At 34.3% G+C, this 22,291-nt stretch overlaps 1 protein-coding gene across 7 annotated transcripts in view; it reads left to right on the top strand.

The window, feature by feature from the left end:
- Nucleotides 1–11,693: 11,693 nt before the first annotated feature.
- The window catches only part of LOC306882096 (F-box only protein 11-like), a 39,845-nt gene continuing 29,247 nt past the window's right edge, over nt 11,694–22,291 (top strand). For 4 of the 7 annotated variants that reach the window (XR_013785214.1, XM_079436561.1, XM_079436558.1 and 1 more), the window contains exon 1: nt 11,694–12,031. Coding sequence is in view for 5 of the 7 variants with exons in the window: in XM_079436561.1 (XP_079292687.1) it covers nt 11,944–12,031 (88 nt within the window). In the remaining 2 variants the exon portion in view is untranslated. The remainder of the gene's footprint in view (nt 12,032–22,291) is intronic. The other 3 variants (XR_013785215.1, XM_079436559.1, XM_079436560.1) reach the window with 1 other exon arrangement.

Below are 22,291 nucleotides of genomic sequence, written 5' to 3'. Positions count from 1 at the left end.
TAAAAAAAATGAATAAACGTTGACCACAATTCCAAATAAGACCTAATGCTCTTCCTAGCTACAGCAGGCATCCGGTCCATTACCATGTGCTCTAGTAATAAATTCAACCAAGGGTTAATATTTAATGATTGCTTTATTTCTTCATTTCCAATGTTGGAGAATAGCTTTTTTGCTAACATCAGAGCAATGTAAACCAATTTTACATAATGTGGTGCAACATCTTTCTCCAAACCTAATGCTAACAAACCAAATGAAGGAGAAAATTGTATTTTTATGTCAAGTACCATGTGCAATTCCAAATCCCTTAAAAAATTAACCATGCTAAAGGTGTAGTAACCATGTTTTTATGAATTAATTGCCATTGATTACCACAGTTTTACTACAAATACCATGGTTAAACTAGTGTAGCAAAATTATGGTTCATTTGTGGATAAAATGAGTTTCGTAAGGGATCTGTTGCCAAGTTAACAAAAAAATAAATAAAGTTATATTTTCCTATATTCTCTTTTGAATAGTCAAACAATTCAAAGAAAACATCTTTAAAACAGAAAGAAAGGTCACTTAAAATGAGATTGGATGAACATTAAGAAAATCTGACCAACTGCCAAAACAAGTGAATGAATCTTTCTCAGAAGAGAGACAAAACACCAACTCATTTCAATGTCTGACTTATAATTATGTAAGCTTTTTGTGAAATTTAGATGAAATAATGTTGCATGACCTCTTCATATTTAAGTGTGTGTGCGTGGGGGGGGGGGGGGGGGGGGGGGGTGTTATGTCCCCACCAATGTTAAAAACCAAACCTACACCCTTGAATATGTGTATATATATAAATATATATATATATATATATATATATATACATTTGCATAAAGATGATTATGCCAGGCTTTGTACTACATTACTACATTATCTGTGTGTGTGTGTGTGTGTATGTCTGTGTGATATTACAACAACTTACAAGAACTTTAAAATAACTCTTATATAATGGATCTTTAAAATTTCTCTATAACAGTAAATTTTGTCCTTATCGTCATCTGAAACTTCCTTATTTCTCTCAAACACAGAAGCAGAGATTTAGTCCTTGAGTAACATCCTTTGACTCCCAGCATGCACCCTGGCCTGAGTGTTTGCATGTGTGTGGGCCGCAGTATGACACACTCGCAGTGTGTGACGGGGAGGTGTGAAGGTAAACTGTGAGATGTTGTTGTACGAGCTTGTGTGTATAATGTGCTGGTTATGAGTGTGTATCAATGAAGCCCATTATCAGTGAAGCACCAGATCTACACTGGACTATAAGTGACGACCAACACAGAACCAGAACTGTGCAAAAGTAACAAAAATGGCCATAAAATCAAATAAAAAATAAATTTCTATATTTGTTGATAAAAAATACATTTATTAATATTATCACGAACTACATAGGCCCAATTATGTGCAAAATTAGTAACAGATTTGTTAATGGGTAAATAAAAAAATAACATAGTGTCAGATTAAGGAACAAATTTTAAGAAATAAATCAAATCTATTTAAATATTTGTTTTATTATTATAATTATTTTAAGTATTAATATATATATATATTATTAATATATATATATTATATATATGAAATATATTTATGATATATAAACTGCCACAAGTATCCTAGCAACTGCATAGCAAAACCCTAGCAACCACTCTTGGTAGGGTAATACGCATAATACTGATAATCCACCAAAAGTTTTATGGTTGCCTTTAATGTCTCCAGTTGGTAGGGAGGCCTCAAGCTTCTTGGGAGCTTCAGAAGACAGTGCAGTGTTTTACCTGAGATATTAAAGGCTGCAGTGCCTGTGAATGCAGTTAAAAGAACAGTAGGCTGAGAAATGTCAGTATGCTCTCGCATGCATGGAAGCCTACGCAAAATCTTGGATGCTTCTACATGAATAGTTTTTATAACATGTGATTTCCCAACTCCTGCTCCTCCATTCAAGAAATATAAAAACTGTTGTGGGTTTTCACCATAGACATCTTTTACACAAGTCTCGAACTGCATAAAATAGGGAAGCTTGTGTTTCATTCAAGCTCTGATACATTTAGTGAATCTGTGCAGGATTTATCTGGGCAGCTTCCACGAGTGGCATAGCTGTGTTACTGACAGAGGTTTGGGCTGTATATTCAGGAATATCGTCTTGCTCGTTTAGGATCAGTGGGTTCACGTTCCATCATGCTCTCCAATCTGATCAGTTCATTTGCTGTAGCCAGTGTAGTCCATGCATCTTCAATTGGACCATTCTGTTCAAAATCCTCAATTACCTTTTCAATGGCTTCATTATGCTTTTTATACTTCTCACGATTTCTATTTACAATCATGCACACACGCTGCAGTTCATCCGTGCCTGGTAGTTGTACTGAAGCTGATTCATATGTTGGGAATCTTGTGGACTTCAGCTGCTCATCTGTGCGATACGGCAAGTACAGTTTTAGAAGAGTTCCATAGAATTTTTCTGGATGTTTTTCTTGTGAGAAACGTGCAAATCTAATAACAGCAGGTTTTCCCTTTGTTCTTTTCTGTACGTGTCCCATGTTTTGTTGAAGTGGCAAAACATGTTTACCCGTTTTCTGTCTTCCATAAACAATGTGGTATTCACTTGCAAATTCTGCCATGCACATGTTCAGGTCTGTTTGGTCTGGCCTTGTACTTGTCTGTCATCCACACATTCTCCACGTCATCATCCATGATCTGCAAGTACTTCATTGGTAAACTCATCTTTACAGCGTTGTCATCAGTAGGTATGAATATGACAGGACGTGATGATGACTTCAATTTCAGACTGCATGTGCGAGCGACTGCCTCTTGAGCGCTTACTTCTCTGTTCTTTGAATAGGCATTCATGACCTGCTTCATGCACTCATGGTCAGACAGCTTATCATGGCTTGAGTCTTTTATCACTCTCTTCAGGTAGTCACTCATCTCATGTTCAGCTTTTGAAATGTAGGAGAGCATGTACATGATACGATGTTTGCATTTCAGGCTCTTAACAATATTGGGTTGTAGCCATTAACCCAGCAGTCCTGTGGTCGTCTCTCCATAACTATTAAACTTGATGTAGACAGAGCCTCAATATGTTTCTCATACTTTTCATAAGTCATGTTTGCTTGATTACGAAGCTGTGTAATGGTTTCAAAACTCTGATTTGAGTCATTCAGTAGATCCCACACCTTCTATAGCTGTTCTTTTGCAACATGCTTGTTACTTGCTAGTCATGCTAACATCTATCTATCTATCTCTGACAGACTGTATTACCTTAAGCTTGTAAAACTACTTTAAACTTCAGACTATTTCATACTGAAAGCCATCAAACTTAAAACTTTTTTAACTTCTTAAACTTTTCAAACTTTCTGGTCCGGCTTGCTCAAGCCAACTTAAAGTTTGTCTCGACAAACTTTTTTATCTAGTTAAAATTTAGTTTAGATATTTATAAAATTTGTATAGTATAATATTAAAATATAATACATTATGTAGATTTAAAAAATAATAATATATATATATATATATATATATATATATATATATATATATATTATAAACAATATATTGAATAATAAATATGTATTTATTTACTGCATATTTTATATTTTAAAATTATTAATATTATATTATATAAACATATAAACATTTTCTGTTTTCCATCCTCACATGAAAGAAAAATATTATATATATATATATATATATATATATATATATATATATATATATATATATATATATATATATATATATAATAATAAAATAAGCAGGTAATAAAACAATACATAAATAATGAATTTGTGTGTGTGATTTATTTATTTATATAAAAGTGATGATTGTAATGAATTCAGACATGAGCAGAAGCAAAATGTGCAGTTTTCCATCCTCACTAGCAGCTCCTCTCAGACTGTATGAGAAAGTCTCTTGGCGTCGTGCTGACGCTGAACTCATTACTATGGCAACTGATGTAGATACATGGGATGTTGTGCTATACTGAACAAACTGATCCGATTTCATCACTAGCAAAGTAACAGTGCAGACAGTCAGTCCTGAACATCAGAAATGAACAGCAAATGGCTTTGGGTGCAGAACGTCACAGGTTTGCATCTGTGTCATTTTACACACTAGTGTGTCACATGTCATTCAGATCATTAGCGGCAGTCAGACAAGACCGAACGTGTCTGTGAGCAGCTGTGCACACATTACTGAAACACAATCAAATCAGCAAATATCAGTCCTCCGACGTCTGACATAAAGCGCATCTCACATCTCACTGTCTTCAGTAAAGAAAATGGCTTCCTGTGACTGAAACACACTGATGTGTCGCCACTAAGTGAAGAAACTGATAGCTGAACATACGAATACAACTTAAGCCAAAAATCTAGTGAAATCTATATTCAGTTTGCTTAAACACTTTGTTCAAATGTTTTAAAAGCTATTTCACAGCATATGGAACACAATATTGCACTGAACTGCTCTGAATTTCACAGAAATTTTTAATAATAACTACATTTTAAAAATATCTTAAAATAAGAATGCATTAAAAATTTATCAAAAGTGACAGAAAGGATATATATCCTATATATAATTATATATAGGATATATAATATATATATATAATATATTATATAACATTATATATATAATGTTACAAAAAATTATATAAATTCAAATAAATGCTGCTCTTTTGAACTTTCTATTCATCAGTGAATCCTAAATAAAACTTTTTCCACAAAAATATGAGGCAGCACAACTATTTTCAACACTGATAATAATCAGAAATGTTTTCTTTAGCAGCAAATCAGCATATTCTCATGATTTCTGAAGGATCATGTGACACTGAAGACTGGAGTAATGATGCTGAAAATACAGCTTTGATCACAGAAATAAATTACATTTGACAATATATTCACATAGAAAACTTATTTTAAATTGTAATAATATTTCACAATATTCCTTATTCCAATTTTGAGATTAATTAATTAATTAATTAATAAATTTTTTTGTAAATGTTTTGTGAAACATATTTTTCAGAAAAATAAAAGTCACTGGTCTGACATTTTGTTATACATCCCTGTATCTGTGTTGTTTTAAGAGGAGAATGACCCTCAGAGCAGACGATCAATAACAGCATCAGACTCAACATACGGCCAAATGTGTTTCAAATCCAGTCCCAGACATCCACAGAGGAAGACGTGCCCATAACTGTGTCAGGACTGAGAGCATCACAAGACCATGTGATTTATACATGATATGGTTGTCATGGCAGCGGCCTAGATCACGCTATCACGAGCTCGAGGAAAAAGATGATTAAGGCCAAGAATAAATAATCATCAAAGTTTCAGCTTATGAAGGGAAAAAAAATTAATATTATTTAGAATTCCTTTAAATTATTGTAATTATTTATTATTTTATTATTTTATTATCTGCATATTATTTTCAACATTCAAAATATTTTACAGATAAAATATTGTCTGAATAAAATGTAAGTCACATTTGCCACTACAAAATATTAAATTATTTTGAATTAAATAATTATAAAAATGTACAATAATCATTATTTTCTTATTTTAATATTATATTTAACCTTTACAATATTTTACAGTTAAAACATTGTCTGAATAAAACATGAGTTGTATTTGTCTGTATAAAAGTTGCTGTTACAATGCCAGAAAAATAAAAACATATTTTAATTATTTAATTATTTACTTTTTATGGGTAAATGACAAATAAAAAAAGTCTCAGATTATGAAGGAAAGAATAGTAAAATATTCTAAATTATTACAATTATTTAATTAATTGAAATAATTTCTGCATTTCTTATTTTTTATATTTTTATGTTATGGATGAAATAAATAAGTAGTGATGCAGACACCACTAAATAGAGAGCAAAACCAAAATGATGAAGTTTAGATATTCAGATTAGCCTTCAGGACAGTGTTAACTAAAACTACAACTATTATAATAAATAAATTAATTAATTAAAGTGCTAAAATGAATAAATCTAAAACTTAAATACAAATAAATTAAACATGTAAAAATGACAAAAGCACAATTATTAAATTACTAAAATGAAAACTGAAAATATAAAAATAAAAGTCAATTCCAAATATAAATAAATACTATTCTATTAAAACTATTAATAAATAGTATATACATAATAACACTTTTTCAAGAACATCTACACTGTTTCTCCAGTAAGTCGTCAAAGTCTCATACACAGGAATAATAATTCTTCCAGTAGTTCAACTAAAACACGGTACAAAAAAAGCAACAGCAAGGTCAAGGGTTTGATGCGTGTAGTAATAAAAATATATTCCTTGACTGCACGATAAAAGAATCTGACAAAAGTGTGAATGTAATAAATTGATGAAAAGGGTTGAAAGAGAGAGCTGAGATGTTGTTTCTGCTGTGCTTTTAAATGGAACTGAGTGGCATCAACCTCAGTCAATGAAATCTCAGTAGATCAGCAGGTGTATTATACAGTCCTGGCCTTCATAACAAGCAGTTTGCTTCCTTTAGCGCCCACCATAGGGAACTGCACATTTGTTCAGCAGTCGATGTGAGCGACGTGCCACATCCTGCTTCACACACACAAACACAAGCAGCTTCCTGTCACTGGCCACACCAGCTGGAGTTCACTGATAGCTTCACATACAGCTCAACACTGCCACATCAACTCACAATCTACTAGATTCTCAGACACACATTCATGCAGAAAGCACTAATTGGTCTGTTGTCCTCATATTTTACAATATTTTCAGTATTTGATTACAGGTTTTGGCTGATCAGTTGAAATGTGCATCAGGGCCTAAAACAAGAGCTGAATTTAAAAGGAAGGCATTTCCCATATGGCAAAAATATATTTAAAATATATGCTAAATATGTGTTGTAAATACAGTGAAACTCAATACAATATATTTTTGAAAATGAAAATATATTTAGTTTCAACTTTCATTCACCAAAATATATTTTAAAAGGTATTTAAATTAATTTAAAATCATTAAAATCTCACCTGTATAGATGACAAATAAAGTGGAGGGTAACATATATTTTTGAATGCTGTAAAACACACACACACACACACATTTATTTATTTATTTATTTTTTCAAAAAAAAAAAAAAAAAGGCCAAATAATATATTGGTAAAAAATAAATTTACTTTAATATATTTGGAAAAATATTTGACCAGATATATGTTTTTTTCCATTTTTGCATATTTTGAAACATATTCAAATATATATTTGATAATATACATATTTTTGCTGTATGGCTTGCATTTTCTGGCCCATATTCAAGGAACACTTAAAACAGCCACTTGTTGGCAAAGGCTATTTACACCAACTCCGCCCACTAACATGTGATTGAGTTAGTCAATACTAAAAAAAGACGCCAATTCAGCATCAGGTTCAGTGTTGTTGATGGTAAGACGCATGCTTGTTGATGCGATCGACCCGAGTTCGAACCCGACTTTTGCCGAACTTTTTTTCTCCCTTTTCAAATTTCATATCGCATCAGAAAGGCGTTCATTTGAAATAAAACTGAAGGAAATATTTAAAAAGTTGAAAATAAAGTATTGGCTTTATTGTCCCAATGAGGTGGCATCCATTTAATAATTTGAATTAAAACTATAATACATTAAAACTATAGTATTTTATAATGTACTACAATACTGAGGTGCAGATAATTGCCACTATTTGCAATACGTAGTATAAATGGATAAATAAGAATCCATTGCTATTTGCACTCAGTGTAAATAGCATTTAATTGCTGAGTGTAAATACCGCTATTTACACTATAATGCCAATATAAAAACTCTGAAATATAAAAAGGACTAACTTGTTAAAAATAAGGTTTAATATAATCAGCTTTTCTACTAAGTCACATGCACAGTTTCTATTTGACGATTAAGACTGAATAAGACAAATAATGACTAATGCAACCAGTAGAAATGTAGACTAACAATGCACGCAGGCTTGGAGACCTGAGGCTGAACTCTTTCCCTTGTGCCAATAAGAACCCACCCTAGAAAGCACATACACATAGGCAAAAATAAGATGTTTTTCGCTTGACACAGACTAGATTCATTGTAATTGTTAAGCGCGATCTGTTGTTATATAGTGGTCTGCACGGACCTCTAGTGATCAAACTCTAGAACAACATGCCTGTTTACCAGCTCAGAAACTGTTCATCCAAACCTGCATTATTTCTGATTTAATATATCGAAACAATACAAAATGTTAATAAGGTTTTTGTAATTCTGTACCAGGGACATTACAAAATGCCCAACAAAACAACCACCAACAAAAATATTTTATACATAAAAATACATATCTTTTTTATTATATTATTACATATAAAAATGAAATTACTGTAATAAAAATTATTTATTGATGTTTTTCAGGTGGGTGTCATTGGACCTTTTTACCATATATTGATGGACTAATTAATAATATTAATTATCTAGTTTATACCGGTATGTTATTTTGTTATTTGCCTCAAAATTAAATAATTAAATGGATCATTACAAGATCATCATAAGATACTTTTTATTTTATTTTATTTATTTTGTGTGTGTTGAATGTGCATTCTAATTAAAACAAATTAATGAGCTAAGTAATAATATTTATAATGTTATTTAGTTATTTGTATCAGTGTCAAATAATTCAATTTTTAAAAACAATAACCTTTATCCTCATAAGATATGTTTATTTATTTATTTTGGTTGTGTTGTAGGTGCATTCTAACTGAAAACAAACCCTAGCCAAACATTTCGTTCTGGAAATACATATGTGATTTATTTAAATATACGTCATGCATTTATTCGTTTCTGATCAGACTCAGTCATCAACTGACCTGTTGTTTATATGCAGATTGTTGCATTATTCACCTCTCCCAGTATTTACGATTTAATTTTGTGATTGTAACAGCTCAGGAACCATCACCTGCTGCACAAATGAGGCCATGCTGCCACATTAATATTTAATCATTTATGAATAATATAATTTTAGCATTAGCAATCTGTCATTTTCTTTCTCATACAAAGGTTGTGCAAAATTCACAACTGAAGAATTGGCTGTAATGGATGTGAATTTGAACTGAATTGACCACAAAATGGAATTTGAATCTGAATGACAGGAAGTAGAATTGACTAAAAATCAATGAAGGTAATGCATTCTGGGAAATAAAGTTCCATCTTGATCCACAAAAATGAGTTTATTAAATATGCTAAATACTAAATATATAAATATAAATCTATGATTTCTTTGCATTTCGCTTTACTTTGCCTTCCTTGCAGTCAAATTTGAATTGCACTTCTGCATCCTGCTTGCTACCTCAATTCAAATTCAGGGATTGAACTGGAATTTTAAATGCAATATCTATTCGGCTTCGAAAGATGCATAAGCTTGTCTACAGTAGTACAGACACAAATATCTTTTCTTTCACTGAGCTTCAAGCGCAGCAGCAAGCATGTTTACAAATGACACATCTGAATTCACTCATTTCCAGCTGATGGATGTGTGCACTAAAAGCATGCTTCACATGAGTATGATATTGTGCAAAACAATATTGCATATGTTACACAGCATTGTATAACGCCGGCACTGTTTGGCTTTTCATCCAAAAACTGCAACCACATGCCAGGAGGTCTCATTATACTAAACAACAACACAGTTTAAATACAGTTAGAGAGATACACAGTTGCAGTTCCATTCGGTCACAGCAGAAAGCGCTGTCATGTCTTTGGGCTCTTAAAATACTCCATACACTGTCATCAGAGAGTGATGAAATGATAAAACTGATGAAAGGGTCTTCATCAGTAAGATAGTTCAAGCAGCAGAAACCAGCGATGCAGAATTCAAAGGCATCAACATTTTATTTGACATATATCATTCTGTCTGCTTTGCCAGCTGAGATTAATTAAATGAAATCACTGTTTGATTCATGCTAATAATAGAGTGCTTATGTGTCTCATTCAGAAACATCGTGTCAACATTCAGACAACAACAAAGAGTCGTGCAGCTTCTTGCTCACTCTAGAGAACTCATTTAGACTCAGTCCTGTTTTCAGTTATGATTCTGATGAACCTAAGGCAACATGAAACCTAACCATACTCATTTATGCAAATAAACCTACATATTCTGCCTGTGGCTAAAATATTAATTGCTACAAATGGTAGTATCATTACTAAAAAATGTAGTATCATTGATATACTTGTTATAGTTTTCATAAATATTTTGAATTATAGTTTATTTTTATGTTTTCTGTCATCAATTTAATTTGAGATGACTTTAGTAATTTTATTATTTTGTCATCTTAATAGTTTTTATAATATTTCTTTTTTATTATTTTATACATTGTTTTCTATTTTAAATTCCAATTTAAAGTATACAATACATACAGTATATATATAAATGTTGAGGTTAAATACATTTTACATTACTTCAATATTTTTATATTTTGAATTCAATTAAAAAATATATATATATATTCTGTTTTCAGTTTAATTTGAGTACTAGTATTAATAAGCAGTTTTCTTTTCATTTTTAATCTTTTTAATATTTTTTATTAGTTTTAGTTATTTTAGTATTTCAAGTTCAAGTTTTATATTTATATAAATATTGTAGTGTTATTTTGTATGTTTTATTCACTTATTAATGTTGAAATCATGCAGACCAGGGCTGTGTTTCATCATAAGCCTAAGCAGATCGTAAACCATCCGTACTAATAGTTTCTACTTTGACTTAAACTGCTTTTGGGAAATGCAACCCAGCTTAAGAACCACACTGTTCTTCTTTGTCTTATCAGACAAATGACCTTCTATCCAGTTGCAATTTATTAAAATGAAACAAAAGCATACTTGACGTCAAATTCAGACACTGTTTTGGACAAAAATGGTCAAAACCTTCAGCACAAATCTGAGTTCTATGTCCTGTGGATCTTATGCTCATTATGTATAATTCAGACTGTACAAAAAACTTTTTTAAAACATTATTTCAGTTCATACACCAAATGTGACCGTGGACAATTTTTGAAAAAAATTGGACAATATTTGGCCGAGATACAACTATTTGAAAATCTGGAATCTGAGGGTGCAAAAAAAAATCTAAATATAGAGAAAATCACCTTTAAAGTTATCCAAATTAAGTTCTTAGCTATGCATATTATAGTTGTGATATATTTTTACAGTAGGAAATTTACAAAATATCTGCATGGAACATGATCTTTACTTAATATCCTAATGATTTTTGGCATGAAAGAAAAATAGATTTGGACCCACACAATGTATTGTTGGCTATTGCTACAGATATACACCTGTGCTACTGATGACTGCTTCTGTGCTCCAGGGTTACACATACGAAAGTCTGAAATATCTACAAAACATATTAATCTAAATATATTTTTTAAATGATTGAAAAATGTATTTGCAAATGTATTTCGGACATGTACCGTGCTGTTTCTTTATTTATACCATGGTACACTGGCTTCAGTCTCATGGTGTTCATCAAAGTATCATGGTGTTGCTCACTGTATCATGGGACATTAGTGGCCCCAACGGTACTAATTGATGTACCATGGTATTCTGAGCTGTTTCAGAGAATACCACGGTATTACCATGGTACTTTTTGTAAGGGGAACTCTACTGTGATTGGTGGAATGCAGCACCATGTGGTTGTGTATGGGAGTGTGTGTGTGTGTGTGTGTAAGTAAGTGAGTGTGTGAGAGTAAGTGTGTGTGTAAATGGCTCCTCCTGCCACTGAAAACCGAGATCTGAGCTCCTGGACAGTAAAACCGCTTCCCCTGAGCTCAGACCAAGCAGATTCTCAGTGCAATGCACTTTAGGCTTTTGTTTACATTCTCCGAGCTCAGCACAGTGTAGGGATCCAGAGGAAAGGGCTGCAGCGGTGTGTGTTTTGACTAGAAACCCGTCAAATGAACTCCGTCAGAGCGACGAACCGCAGACCCCGGCGAGTGTCGAGGCCGCGCCCGGTGCCGCCTGACAGAAACAACGCAGAAAGAGGTGAATATATCTCTAACAAACACTAACCTGGGCTTGATTCACACCAGTCGCTCTTCTTTCATAAGGCCGGTGTAGGTTCCAGCAGCATTCGTGTTGTGATGTTGTATTTTGAGGTTATTTGCGTTAATGTTCATTCGCTAGGAAACACCGAGGCTTCTGATCCCCCCGCAGGCCGCGCTTTGTTTAACTGGGCTTGATTTGCTCTCCTGTCTACTGTAAACCCCGTTTAATGAGATATTTTGGACTAGGTACAATCCAGAACGAACTAGACGTGATTTTAAATGCGTCATGAGTCTATACGGTGGCACCGACGGTGAGATATTCGTGACAAATGCAGCGGTCAGTTGTTTTGCAGCGCTGTAATGTTAGCATCTGCTGTTAGCAGCACAACAGCTAAGCCAAACAAATATAGCACAAACCCCAGTAAATATCACTGTCACATCCCTTATTCATTATATTATGTATTAAACTCTTTATTTAGGCCGTTTGCAGTGATTACAATTAACAAAACAGAACCAGAAGTATCGTGGAGGTACTATGTTTTTACCATGGTATTTTTGACGTGCCTTAGAGTAATATGTATATATGATATATTTCAGTACCATTATTATAAACCCAACCACTAATGATTTTGGACATGTACTATAGTAATAATTTTCCTTAGATAGACGTACCACAGTAGTACCATGGTATATCGAGGGTGTCAAATGATAATACCATGGTACTTTGATTTATTCCATTGTACTGAAGTTCATGCAATACGACATTTCCAAGCAACTTTTGTACTAAAAACCATTGCAGTACCATGATGCTTTTTGTAAGTGAGACTTCTGCCAAATTTTTGCACATTTACTATGGTAGCAGCATGGTATTTTTGAGTATCATATAAATACCTTAATATTTATTAAACGTACCATATGATAGCATCACAGCACTATGATTCCATTACAGTACTTAATTTGTAGGGGTTATATCAAAGTACAGCACTACTGTCAGGTTTTGTTTTATATATTTACTATGGTAATTCGTTTTTTTGGACAAGTGTCAAGGTTTTACCATGGTATTCTTTAGAGTAAACTATGAGTGCCATGCACTTACAAAAAGTACTGTGACAATGCCATAGTATACACATGATACTCCCAAGAACTTCCAGGAACACCATAGTAAATGTCCAAAAACGTGGTATTATACTGGCACTTTTTGGTAAAGGCTTCCTGTTTGTTTTTTCTTTGGTTTAATTAGTCAGCTGTGTTGGATGTTGTAAACTTGACACCCTCACTGACTTGTTTATTGTTGTTGGGGGTTGATTTGCTTGTTGATGAGTTGTAATGACTAGTTAAATTCCCCGGCAAGGCTCTGGTGCTGATAGCTGGGTAATGAACCCCTCTGATGCATAAATGCATGTAGTCATTGATGGGATGTAATATCGCTATGACAGAATAGTGCGCTACTATATTTCCAGGTTGGCTGACCACCCAGTAGGTTGCCAAGTGTTTTCAAAGGCTGTTTGAACTCTCATGCACCTCTAGTCCTTTTGGCCATCCAGTCCAACAGCTATAAGAGTTTGTTAATTTGCTATGCAAATCTAACAGCAGGACAGCTTGTTTGGGATTTAGGCAATCAAACTCGAAGAGCTGGTTGTACTAACCACATCTTAACTTCTAATTCGTGTAGTCATGGGACTAGAGCAAGACTGAAATTGAAGGATGGTTTCAGCACATAGAAAGAGAGGCTCTGGGTATGTAAATGAATGGCTGCTGTGAGACAGGTGTTGCATTGAAAACATGCTTTAAACAGCCTTCATGCAGGTGTTGAGTTGGACACGAGCATTATTTTTTTAGTTGATGCGGATGTCATTTCATAGAACAGATTGTTCTATACTGTACATAAGGTTTGTTTGGCGAGTGTTTACTCCTCATTGGCTGTGTAAAAAATGTGATGACTATTTGCAATCTAATTTTTCTGATAGAGGTTGTTATTTAATATAATATAATAATTAAAAAAATAATATTAAACTATAAATATCAGTATTGAATTAAAAAGATTTAAGCATTTAACTGTAAAATTAAAATATGAATATTTATGGCTGTCTTAATTGCTTGATTGTAAAATATTAATAAACCATAAAGTGTGTAATAGAACACATTGCCACATTTCACTCTTAAACATGGAGTGCATATATTTATGTAATTAGTTATGAGAAATAGTGTGATAACTGTAGCAATTGTGATCATTTTTTTTGTGATTGAAATTTTATATATATATATATATTAGGGGTGTAACGATACGCGTATTCGTATTGAACCGTTCGGTACGAGGCTTTCGGTTCGGTACGCATTACAAACCGAACGATTCATCTGGAAAATAAAAGCTTAAAGTGTGTGAAATATCAGTGCCACTGCGCTCAACAACGCAGCCCAAGCGACGTCACAGACAACCAGTGATAACCTCCCCTTGCTGGGGTGCGTCGAAAGATGATGATCTTGTATCGACGATAGCCAGAGAAATTGTCAAAAACATCAATTATTGGCAATATTAAGAGGATTTTACACTTCCAATTAATGTAGGCCTGTTACATTCTTATTTTTATTAGGCCTATTATGAAGTTACTTTTATTATTAAATTTAAAAGTAGCTACAATTAATTTGCCCCGAAATAATTAACGCATAACTGACGCGCTGCAAGGATAAGATTATATTTACTCCTCAATTAAAATGTTTTTTTTAAAGGTCTTTTAAAACCGGTCTATTAGGCTAGACTATAAATTATAGTCCTATAATTAAAATATGAACACTGCAGTCATCAATAAAAATCAATGAAAGCTTTTATTTCAAGCACCGACTTTCAAAAATAACCTGTTTAACACTAAATACGTTTCTTCTCATTTTCAGTATGTACGGGCCACAAGTGAAATATAAAGGAAATAAATGAAAACAGCTATAGGCTGCTATACCGTTATCAGCATGTTGAAGTAGATTGGTGTCTCGTCGCCTCTGAGAGAATATGGGGCGTCAGATGCCGAAAGCTCCGTCATTACTCCATCATTCCGTTTTTACTTTCACTTTCTGCTTATAGTGAATTGACTTGATGAAAAGACGTGAATTGACTTGAGTTGAAAAGACGTTCACCGGCATAAATCTTGCGCAAAGTTTGCACGTGTGCAAACGCGTGCTTGTGTGATATTCATTGGCTCGACTTCATGGTTTAAAACAGAAATGTTTCCAACAATGCGATGTAACCAATTGTACCAATTGATTGCCGGTAAATCTCCATCACCTGTTATCAGATGGAGCGGCAGTTAATACACAGAGCCGTAGTTCACTGACAAGCAACACGATATCGCGTTTAATTATGAATGCAATATCGCGTTGATTTACCACCAATCACGAAGCCGGCTTTACTGACGAGATGCGCATGAGAATCGCATGCCATTAATTGCACAGCCCTAACTACTACTACTACTATTGGAATTTCTGAAACATGCAGTGCATATACTTGTGTAATTAGTTTGCAACCTTTGTGATTTGATAATTGCACTAAGCCATATTACGATTTCTGTTTTATTTTGATTCATTGTGGAGCCCTAGTTTGTTCTGTTTTCCCATTTTATCAAGAGTTTCCACTGCATTGGCAGAATCTTCTAAAAAATGGTAGCAACAGGTTGCACGATTTAATGTAGCTCAATATGTCCCATAATTCCCTTAGGTTATAACCAAAATCCAAAACATTGAGGTAATTTTCAAAAGATCTTTTAACAGCAGGTGCTGTACCGTGCTGAACACTTCCTGGAAAACTTTAAAAGCAGAATTTACCGTTGTGGTAATACTCCAGGATGGAGATATTTTTGTCAGAAGTGTTTATTGCATCGGTGTCTCATCTTTGGGGTTTGTGAGTAATGGCAATGATGCTACTGTAACTCTCACAAGGCGTGTTAAGGTGAGTCTGGCACATATTTTTATTTGGACGGCTCCGCTGGGGCACTGCAAGGGAATGTTTGGAAATAAGCTGGAATGTATCTTGCTTACAAAAACTGGGTCAAAACTGCAAAGCTTTAAAACAGGATGGGCCAGAATTGGACTGAGAGATAGCGATAACTGAGAGGGTGTGTGGTGTTTAGTGACAGCTAGGTTTGCAACCGAGTTCTTGCTTAAATTGAGGTGTAAAGTTCACACTAGGGGCTTGGTAACTACTAGTTAGATGTTTCTTCTATCTCCCAGTGGTCAGCTTTTGTGTTTCTACTATAGAAAGCAAGACCATGGGTTCAATTCCCAGGGAATGCACGAACCAATGAAATGTAAATCTTCTCTGTAATGTAAGTCACTTTAGATAAAAGCTTCCTCCAAATGCATAACTGTAAATGTAGCTCAAACTGTAGAGCATGGTACTTGCAATGCCAAGGTTATGGGCTCAATTCTCTCAGGGAATACATGAATTGATAAAATGTAAACCTTCAATGTATTGCAAGTCACTTTGGATAAAAGTGTCTGACAAATGCATAAATGTAAATGTAGCTCAAAGAGTAGAACATAATTTGGTGATTGCAACGCCAAGGACATGGGTTTGATTCCCTGGGAATGCATAAACTGATCAAATGTGTACATTAAATGCAGTGCAAGTTGCTTTGGATCAATACAGAAATTTGCACAATGCATAAAATAAGAAATGTTTAAAATTATAAAATGTAAACCTTCAATGCAATGCAATGCAAATCACTTTGGATAAAAGCATCTGCCAAATGCATGAACGTAAAACTGTTTATCAATAACTTTATTTTCCACTCAAACTCGTAATAATGCTGATGAACTGCTGCTGTAACGAACTAGTAAAGCTCCACTTTGTAAGCTTCATTAAGTCAAATACCTTCAGCCGATAAGATCTAAACCCCATTCAGCATCTATTCATGTATGTCTTTGAAGCTTAGCAGCTGTAGTCTGTAAAGAATATTAATAAAAGGTGGGGCGATCGAGTCTTGTAATTCAGACGTTACAGATTGTTTAAACGCTATTCAGTGAAGCTTAACATGCTGTCAGGCGTATTCCCAGCATGAGACTTTCTCAAGAAAATGGACTTTAATTGAAACTCTTTTAGTCAGTAGGTTAAGTGGGATTTACAAGGTTACTCTTTTTGTTTTTTTTTTTTTCTTTTTTTTTCTCTTCCTGGTTGTGGAGGAATGGATTTAAATGGGAAAAAGTGTGGCTTAAATAGCTGAAAGCAACAAAATATTTTATTAAAATCAAATTGGCATAATTTATAATTAGAAAATTGTGAGATTTTATTTCGTCCCATAAACAGAGTCTCTGTAGATTTGCACTTAACAAGCCTAAACAGACAGCAAATGAGAGCGAGATCGACTGAGCGCGTGCGATTACGTGCCTCTATCCTTCAGGCCGAGACGAGTCATGTATTTGTGAAAATAGGTTGTCATGTCCAAGGAAAGTGAAATCTCTCTTAGCATTGACACATTGCAGGTAAGCTAAGCCTTTAAATGTGGTGCTCAAAGTTAAAATGATTTCAACAGTGTGTTTCATTACGTCTCTCTTTGAATGAATCAGCATTTCAAACAATGTCTTAAAACCTTTTAACAATGAAACTGCACTCACCAACAACCCGTCTAGAATGCACAGGTGAGATATCAACAGAAAGTCTCATGTCCAGTCAGATTCGAGGATCAGCACTAGGTTAACAATAACCTAACAATCTTATCGTCAGGTTTGTTTTGTCATTCTCTTCTGTTTCCTTCACTTCCTGTTTCAACTCTATTTAGTTTCGGTTTAATTGGTTTCTGAATATGACCTCGTTACATTGTAACATTCACACACAGATGTGGCGATAATATCACATAGCGTGCTAGTGAGCCACTCAAAATTACCGCAAGGGAAATTCCTTCACCGCGACAGCCCTATATTATATACATAATTTTTTATCACTTTTTAGCTTTTTTCCCCAGTTTCTTTCAATTTTACATTAAAACATTCCATATTCAAACATTTCATTATTCTGAATATTATAATGTCATGTTTAAGATGTATGTATATTATATGTGTATTCTCTTAAATAATTTAAGGTCCTAAATTACATGGTTATGACAAAGCGTTTTATTTACTTTGAGATGCTTTGTATGCTCGCTGATGGACAGTGCTTGATATGTCACTTATCTAAATATCAGTAGTTCTTAATCAATAATAACATTTACACAGAATGAAAGCAGTTTTTTGTGTCTGGATCTCCTGAGTGTGGATGATCTTTGTTTGGAGACAGCATGCTGTCTGTTGTGTTGCACTAGTTGGTGTTTGTAGTGGTTACTGGACTAGTAGCCCTGGAGAGCCCCCAGTGCAACCAGAGCAACAGCGCTGCGTTTGCAGGATGTGTCTCATTCACTGACGATCCTCGTGCAGAATGGCCTCCTCCTCACCTGAAGGTAAACTAGATGCACTTAATCCTTTATTAATCACATCCTCCCACGATGTGCTTAGTCTGATAAAGAGTGTGTCGTTTTATAGCGAAGCATGTGTTTGGCGGTAATAGTGATGCTAATTTGAAATGTGCCGTTTGGATTTGACTATGACTTTCAACATTTGATGCCTCTGAGGGATCTTGAATCACATGTATTTAAATCAGCGGTTTCACTAGTGGTGGATATTAGTATCGCTTTAGAAAATAGCCTTAAGCATCCACTTATACTCTACCTGAACCTGGGCTTTCAGTGCATATGATTTATGTATTTTCACACATGATTTTGTGGATACTGCCTCTTAATAGTCTCTCAGGGTGTGTTACGTGTCCTGTTTACTACCGAAGCAAACTGCATGTATATGAGCTAAAGATTTGAGATGTCAGATTATCTAGGTGTTATCGATGCGAGTATTGCTAAATTTGAGCGAATGGCTTTGTATCTCAATCCTAACCTTTGTCCCTGACGCTCATCTCAGTGTATTGAGTTACAAACTACACTGAAAAGCTGATTGTTTAACAGCACATTTGTGTTAAATGCACTGAAAACCAAACTTAAAAATCCACAGTGCAAGATTAGAAATGCATTATTGTAAATCTTTGTTAACAGACTTTGACACTGAGGTTGTTGTGGATTTTGGGCTGTATGTCATGGATGTTGTCTGGTTCCTGAAGTCTTCAGTTACTTGTGGCTAGCAAATCACTGACTAATATCAAGAACAAAACATCTCTTGAATGCAGTTTTACAGAGCCTGACTTTTGAATAGGGATGTAATGGTGATGCGCACAGCTATTTCTATAAATCAAACACTTTTTTTCTGTTTTGAGGTCATGTGTTGAGATGTGATTTGGCAGTTTACTTTACTGGAAAACTTATGAAGAAAGTGTAGACCAAACCATAAGATTACTAGTTTGAGCATGTATGAGATTAGAGCGCTCTGATGTAATGGCGATTGTAATTTTAACGGTAAAAGACTGTAACAAATGGTTGAGTAAAAACCTGTTAATTGGTTAAAAGCTGTAATATATCTGAGACATTTCATGCAGTTTTACTACTTTTTTTTAATACTGTTAAATATACAGTTAAGTAAAAAAGAGCAAGTCATCCCGTAATTTACAGTGAAAAATTCCCCGAATTGACACTTTACATTTGATGTGTTTTCATTTATATAAATGTTGCTTTACTTATGTTTTTTCTGATTAGTTATTTATATTAGGGTTTCATGTTACGTTTTAATTTGATTTGTTAATGCTAAAGCTTATTGCATTATTTCAGTGTCATGCTTGTTATCATGATGGTGTTTTGTTTGATATTACGATGCACCTTCTATAGGGATTTGGTATGTAAACTTTATTTGACATAATATAATTTTTTTTACTTTAAGTTTAATCTGTAAAACTTAAAATATTAATACCATATTTTTTTTTTTTTTTTTTTAATTAAAAAGTAAGATTTGGTTTTACTGTAAAAGTATTTGATTTTATGAGCCCTGTCATTTTAGAAAATCTGGCAGCGGCCCATAAATAGTCCTTGAGCATACCGTCTGATGCTGAGACTACTCTGAGAAAATGTAGAGCATTTCTTTTTTAGGTTTAACCAATTAAATCACAAGCCTTCTGCAATGGCAGCTCTTTCTGAATTGAGTTCTTGAGGTGTAGATGTTGTTGTTTCTGTTGTCTCAATGATTTGATGTTAAATTAGAGGACATGATGTGGTCTAGCTGCTGCGTCACATTGTGATGGTATGGCTTTGAAATCCTTGTTAGTCTATTCATCCATTTGATTTGATTACTGTTAGATGTTTGCCTTTCAATTTCTTCAAAAGCAGTTAGTTTCACTTTCAGTTCAGGCAGACCTCATTTTGTGTGTTTCAAGACGTGAAGAGATGCCAAAAGCCTTCAGCAATGAGCTGTTTTGTTCATCTGGATGTGAGCCATATGGTGAAGCTTCTGTTGCACTGCTGTGTTAATCAAGCTATTATGTAGCTTTGTAGACAACATAGTGTTGAAATGAACCCTGTTTAATGTCTTCAATTGTTCCTGCTATCATTATGCACGATTGATCAGTGAGCATCTTTCATTTCAACATTATGAAATGATTGTTTTGTGCTACTCCATGTTCTCTTTTGATGCATTAAGAAATTCAGCTCAAATCTGTATTTCATATCCATTGCAATTTCAGTTCAGTGCAGTTTCATTTGACTTAAATCTGTCAAGAGATCCTCGTTTTTGTCTGGCGTACAAGACAGTGATACAAATGGAGAATAAATGAGAGATGCTGTCCTGTATGTGACCTCCGTCAGGGTTTCCATAGCAATGACCATTGAGAATATCACTGCAATATTGTACTGTTGCAAGTAAGTGTATTATCAGATGTGCCCTTTAGAGATCCCATCAATTACAGAAGCTTTTTCTCCTCAGTTGGTGGACAATTAAAGGACTAGTTCACCCAAAAATCATTTTTTTTCTCACCCTCATCTTGCACCAAAACATTTGACTTTTTAGCTTGTGTGTGGAACATAGAAGCAGATGTATAGCAGAATGTTCATGTTTTCTTATGCAGTGAAAGTAGATGGTGACATGTCAGTCTCTGAAAAGGACAAAAATATACTTATACTAAACCTTTGTTTCGTTTAGTTAAATGTACGATGCTTGCAATGCCTTTGGTCGTTGAACGAGTGTCCGGATGCAGTTTCGGATGAAAGTTCTGATGGTTTGGTGGTGTTGGAGATATTCAAGTTCTTCCAGGTTTGAAGGGTGATGAACTCCAAAAGATGTTATTCGGTGGTAATTGTGAGTTTCTTCCCAGGTAGAAAAGGGAAAAAGAGCTAAGAGATCTGCTGAGATCCGAGGTTCCTTTGTTGAATGGAAAGTCAAGGCACAAAAACTTAAGGGTCCAGGAGAGTTCTTGCTCACATCCTCCTCATCCTCTTAGCATCTAACAGAACTGCAGACTGCAGGGGCGTCACTGATGTGAGAGCTTTATCTGCTATAGAGGTCACACCTCTGGGCTGTCAAATAGCCAATGGAGTCCTGAATTTTTGGAGGGAAAGTTTTACTACTTTGTCTCTGAACATGGTAATTTGCATAGGTAATTCGCCTGGGTTAATGCACAAACTACTAAAGATTCTTAGGACACTAATATGTTGCATAGGTATCAACATGTAATGTTCACTCTCAATTAGATCATCCAAAGACGAATTGATAGAGACTAAACATGATACAGCTAGAGTGATTTTAACTAGTGATCTATTGTAAGCATGCATAAAACAGTATACAATACACAAAAACATATACAAGAACAGTAATAATATACACAATGACCTGAAGTATGTGTGTGCTCATTCAAAGAAAGGTTTTTCTTTTAATTAATTAGAAGAGTCCATTTTTATGGCATAATGTCTTTTTCCTAAGGGGAAATGAAGTGAGTTGCTCTGCCTGCATTCCTTTGAGCAATAAAACAAGTGTTATCAGATGGGTTGCCATGGAACCAGAGGCCTGTTCTGCCTTTCTTAGGTGTTAGGTGCATTTTGGGGTAAGGGTCCACAGACCCTCATACTTGGCGCTTTGGTTAGGTGAGGGGGCATAAGAGATTATTTGTTAAATATAACAAATAGTCATGTGTCTGATTGGTACAAATGCTACATCACCCACAAGATGGCGGCATTTATCGGTGAATCCGATATTACAAAAACGATATCCGATGCGTAAATAAAATGCTTAAATACCGGGAAAATATCGGTAAATTGATATATATCGGTCGATCTCTAAACGTGACACAGTTTGAATGCTGAATGGAGGATGACAGACA

The sequence above is a fragment of the Barbus barbus genome (assembly GCF_936440315.1).
Source record: "Barbus barbus genome assembly, chromosome: 16".
In the NCBI taxonomy this organism is placed as follows: Eukaryota; Metazoa; Chordata; class Actinopteri; order Cypriniformes; family Cyprinidae; genus Barbus; species Barbus barbus.
The sequence above is the reverse complement of the archived record's forward strand: the minus strand, read 5'-3'. Positions and strand labels throughout refer to the sequence as shown.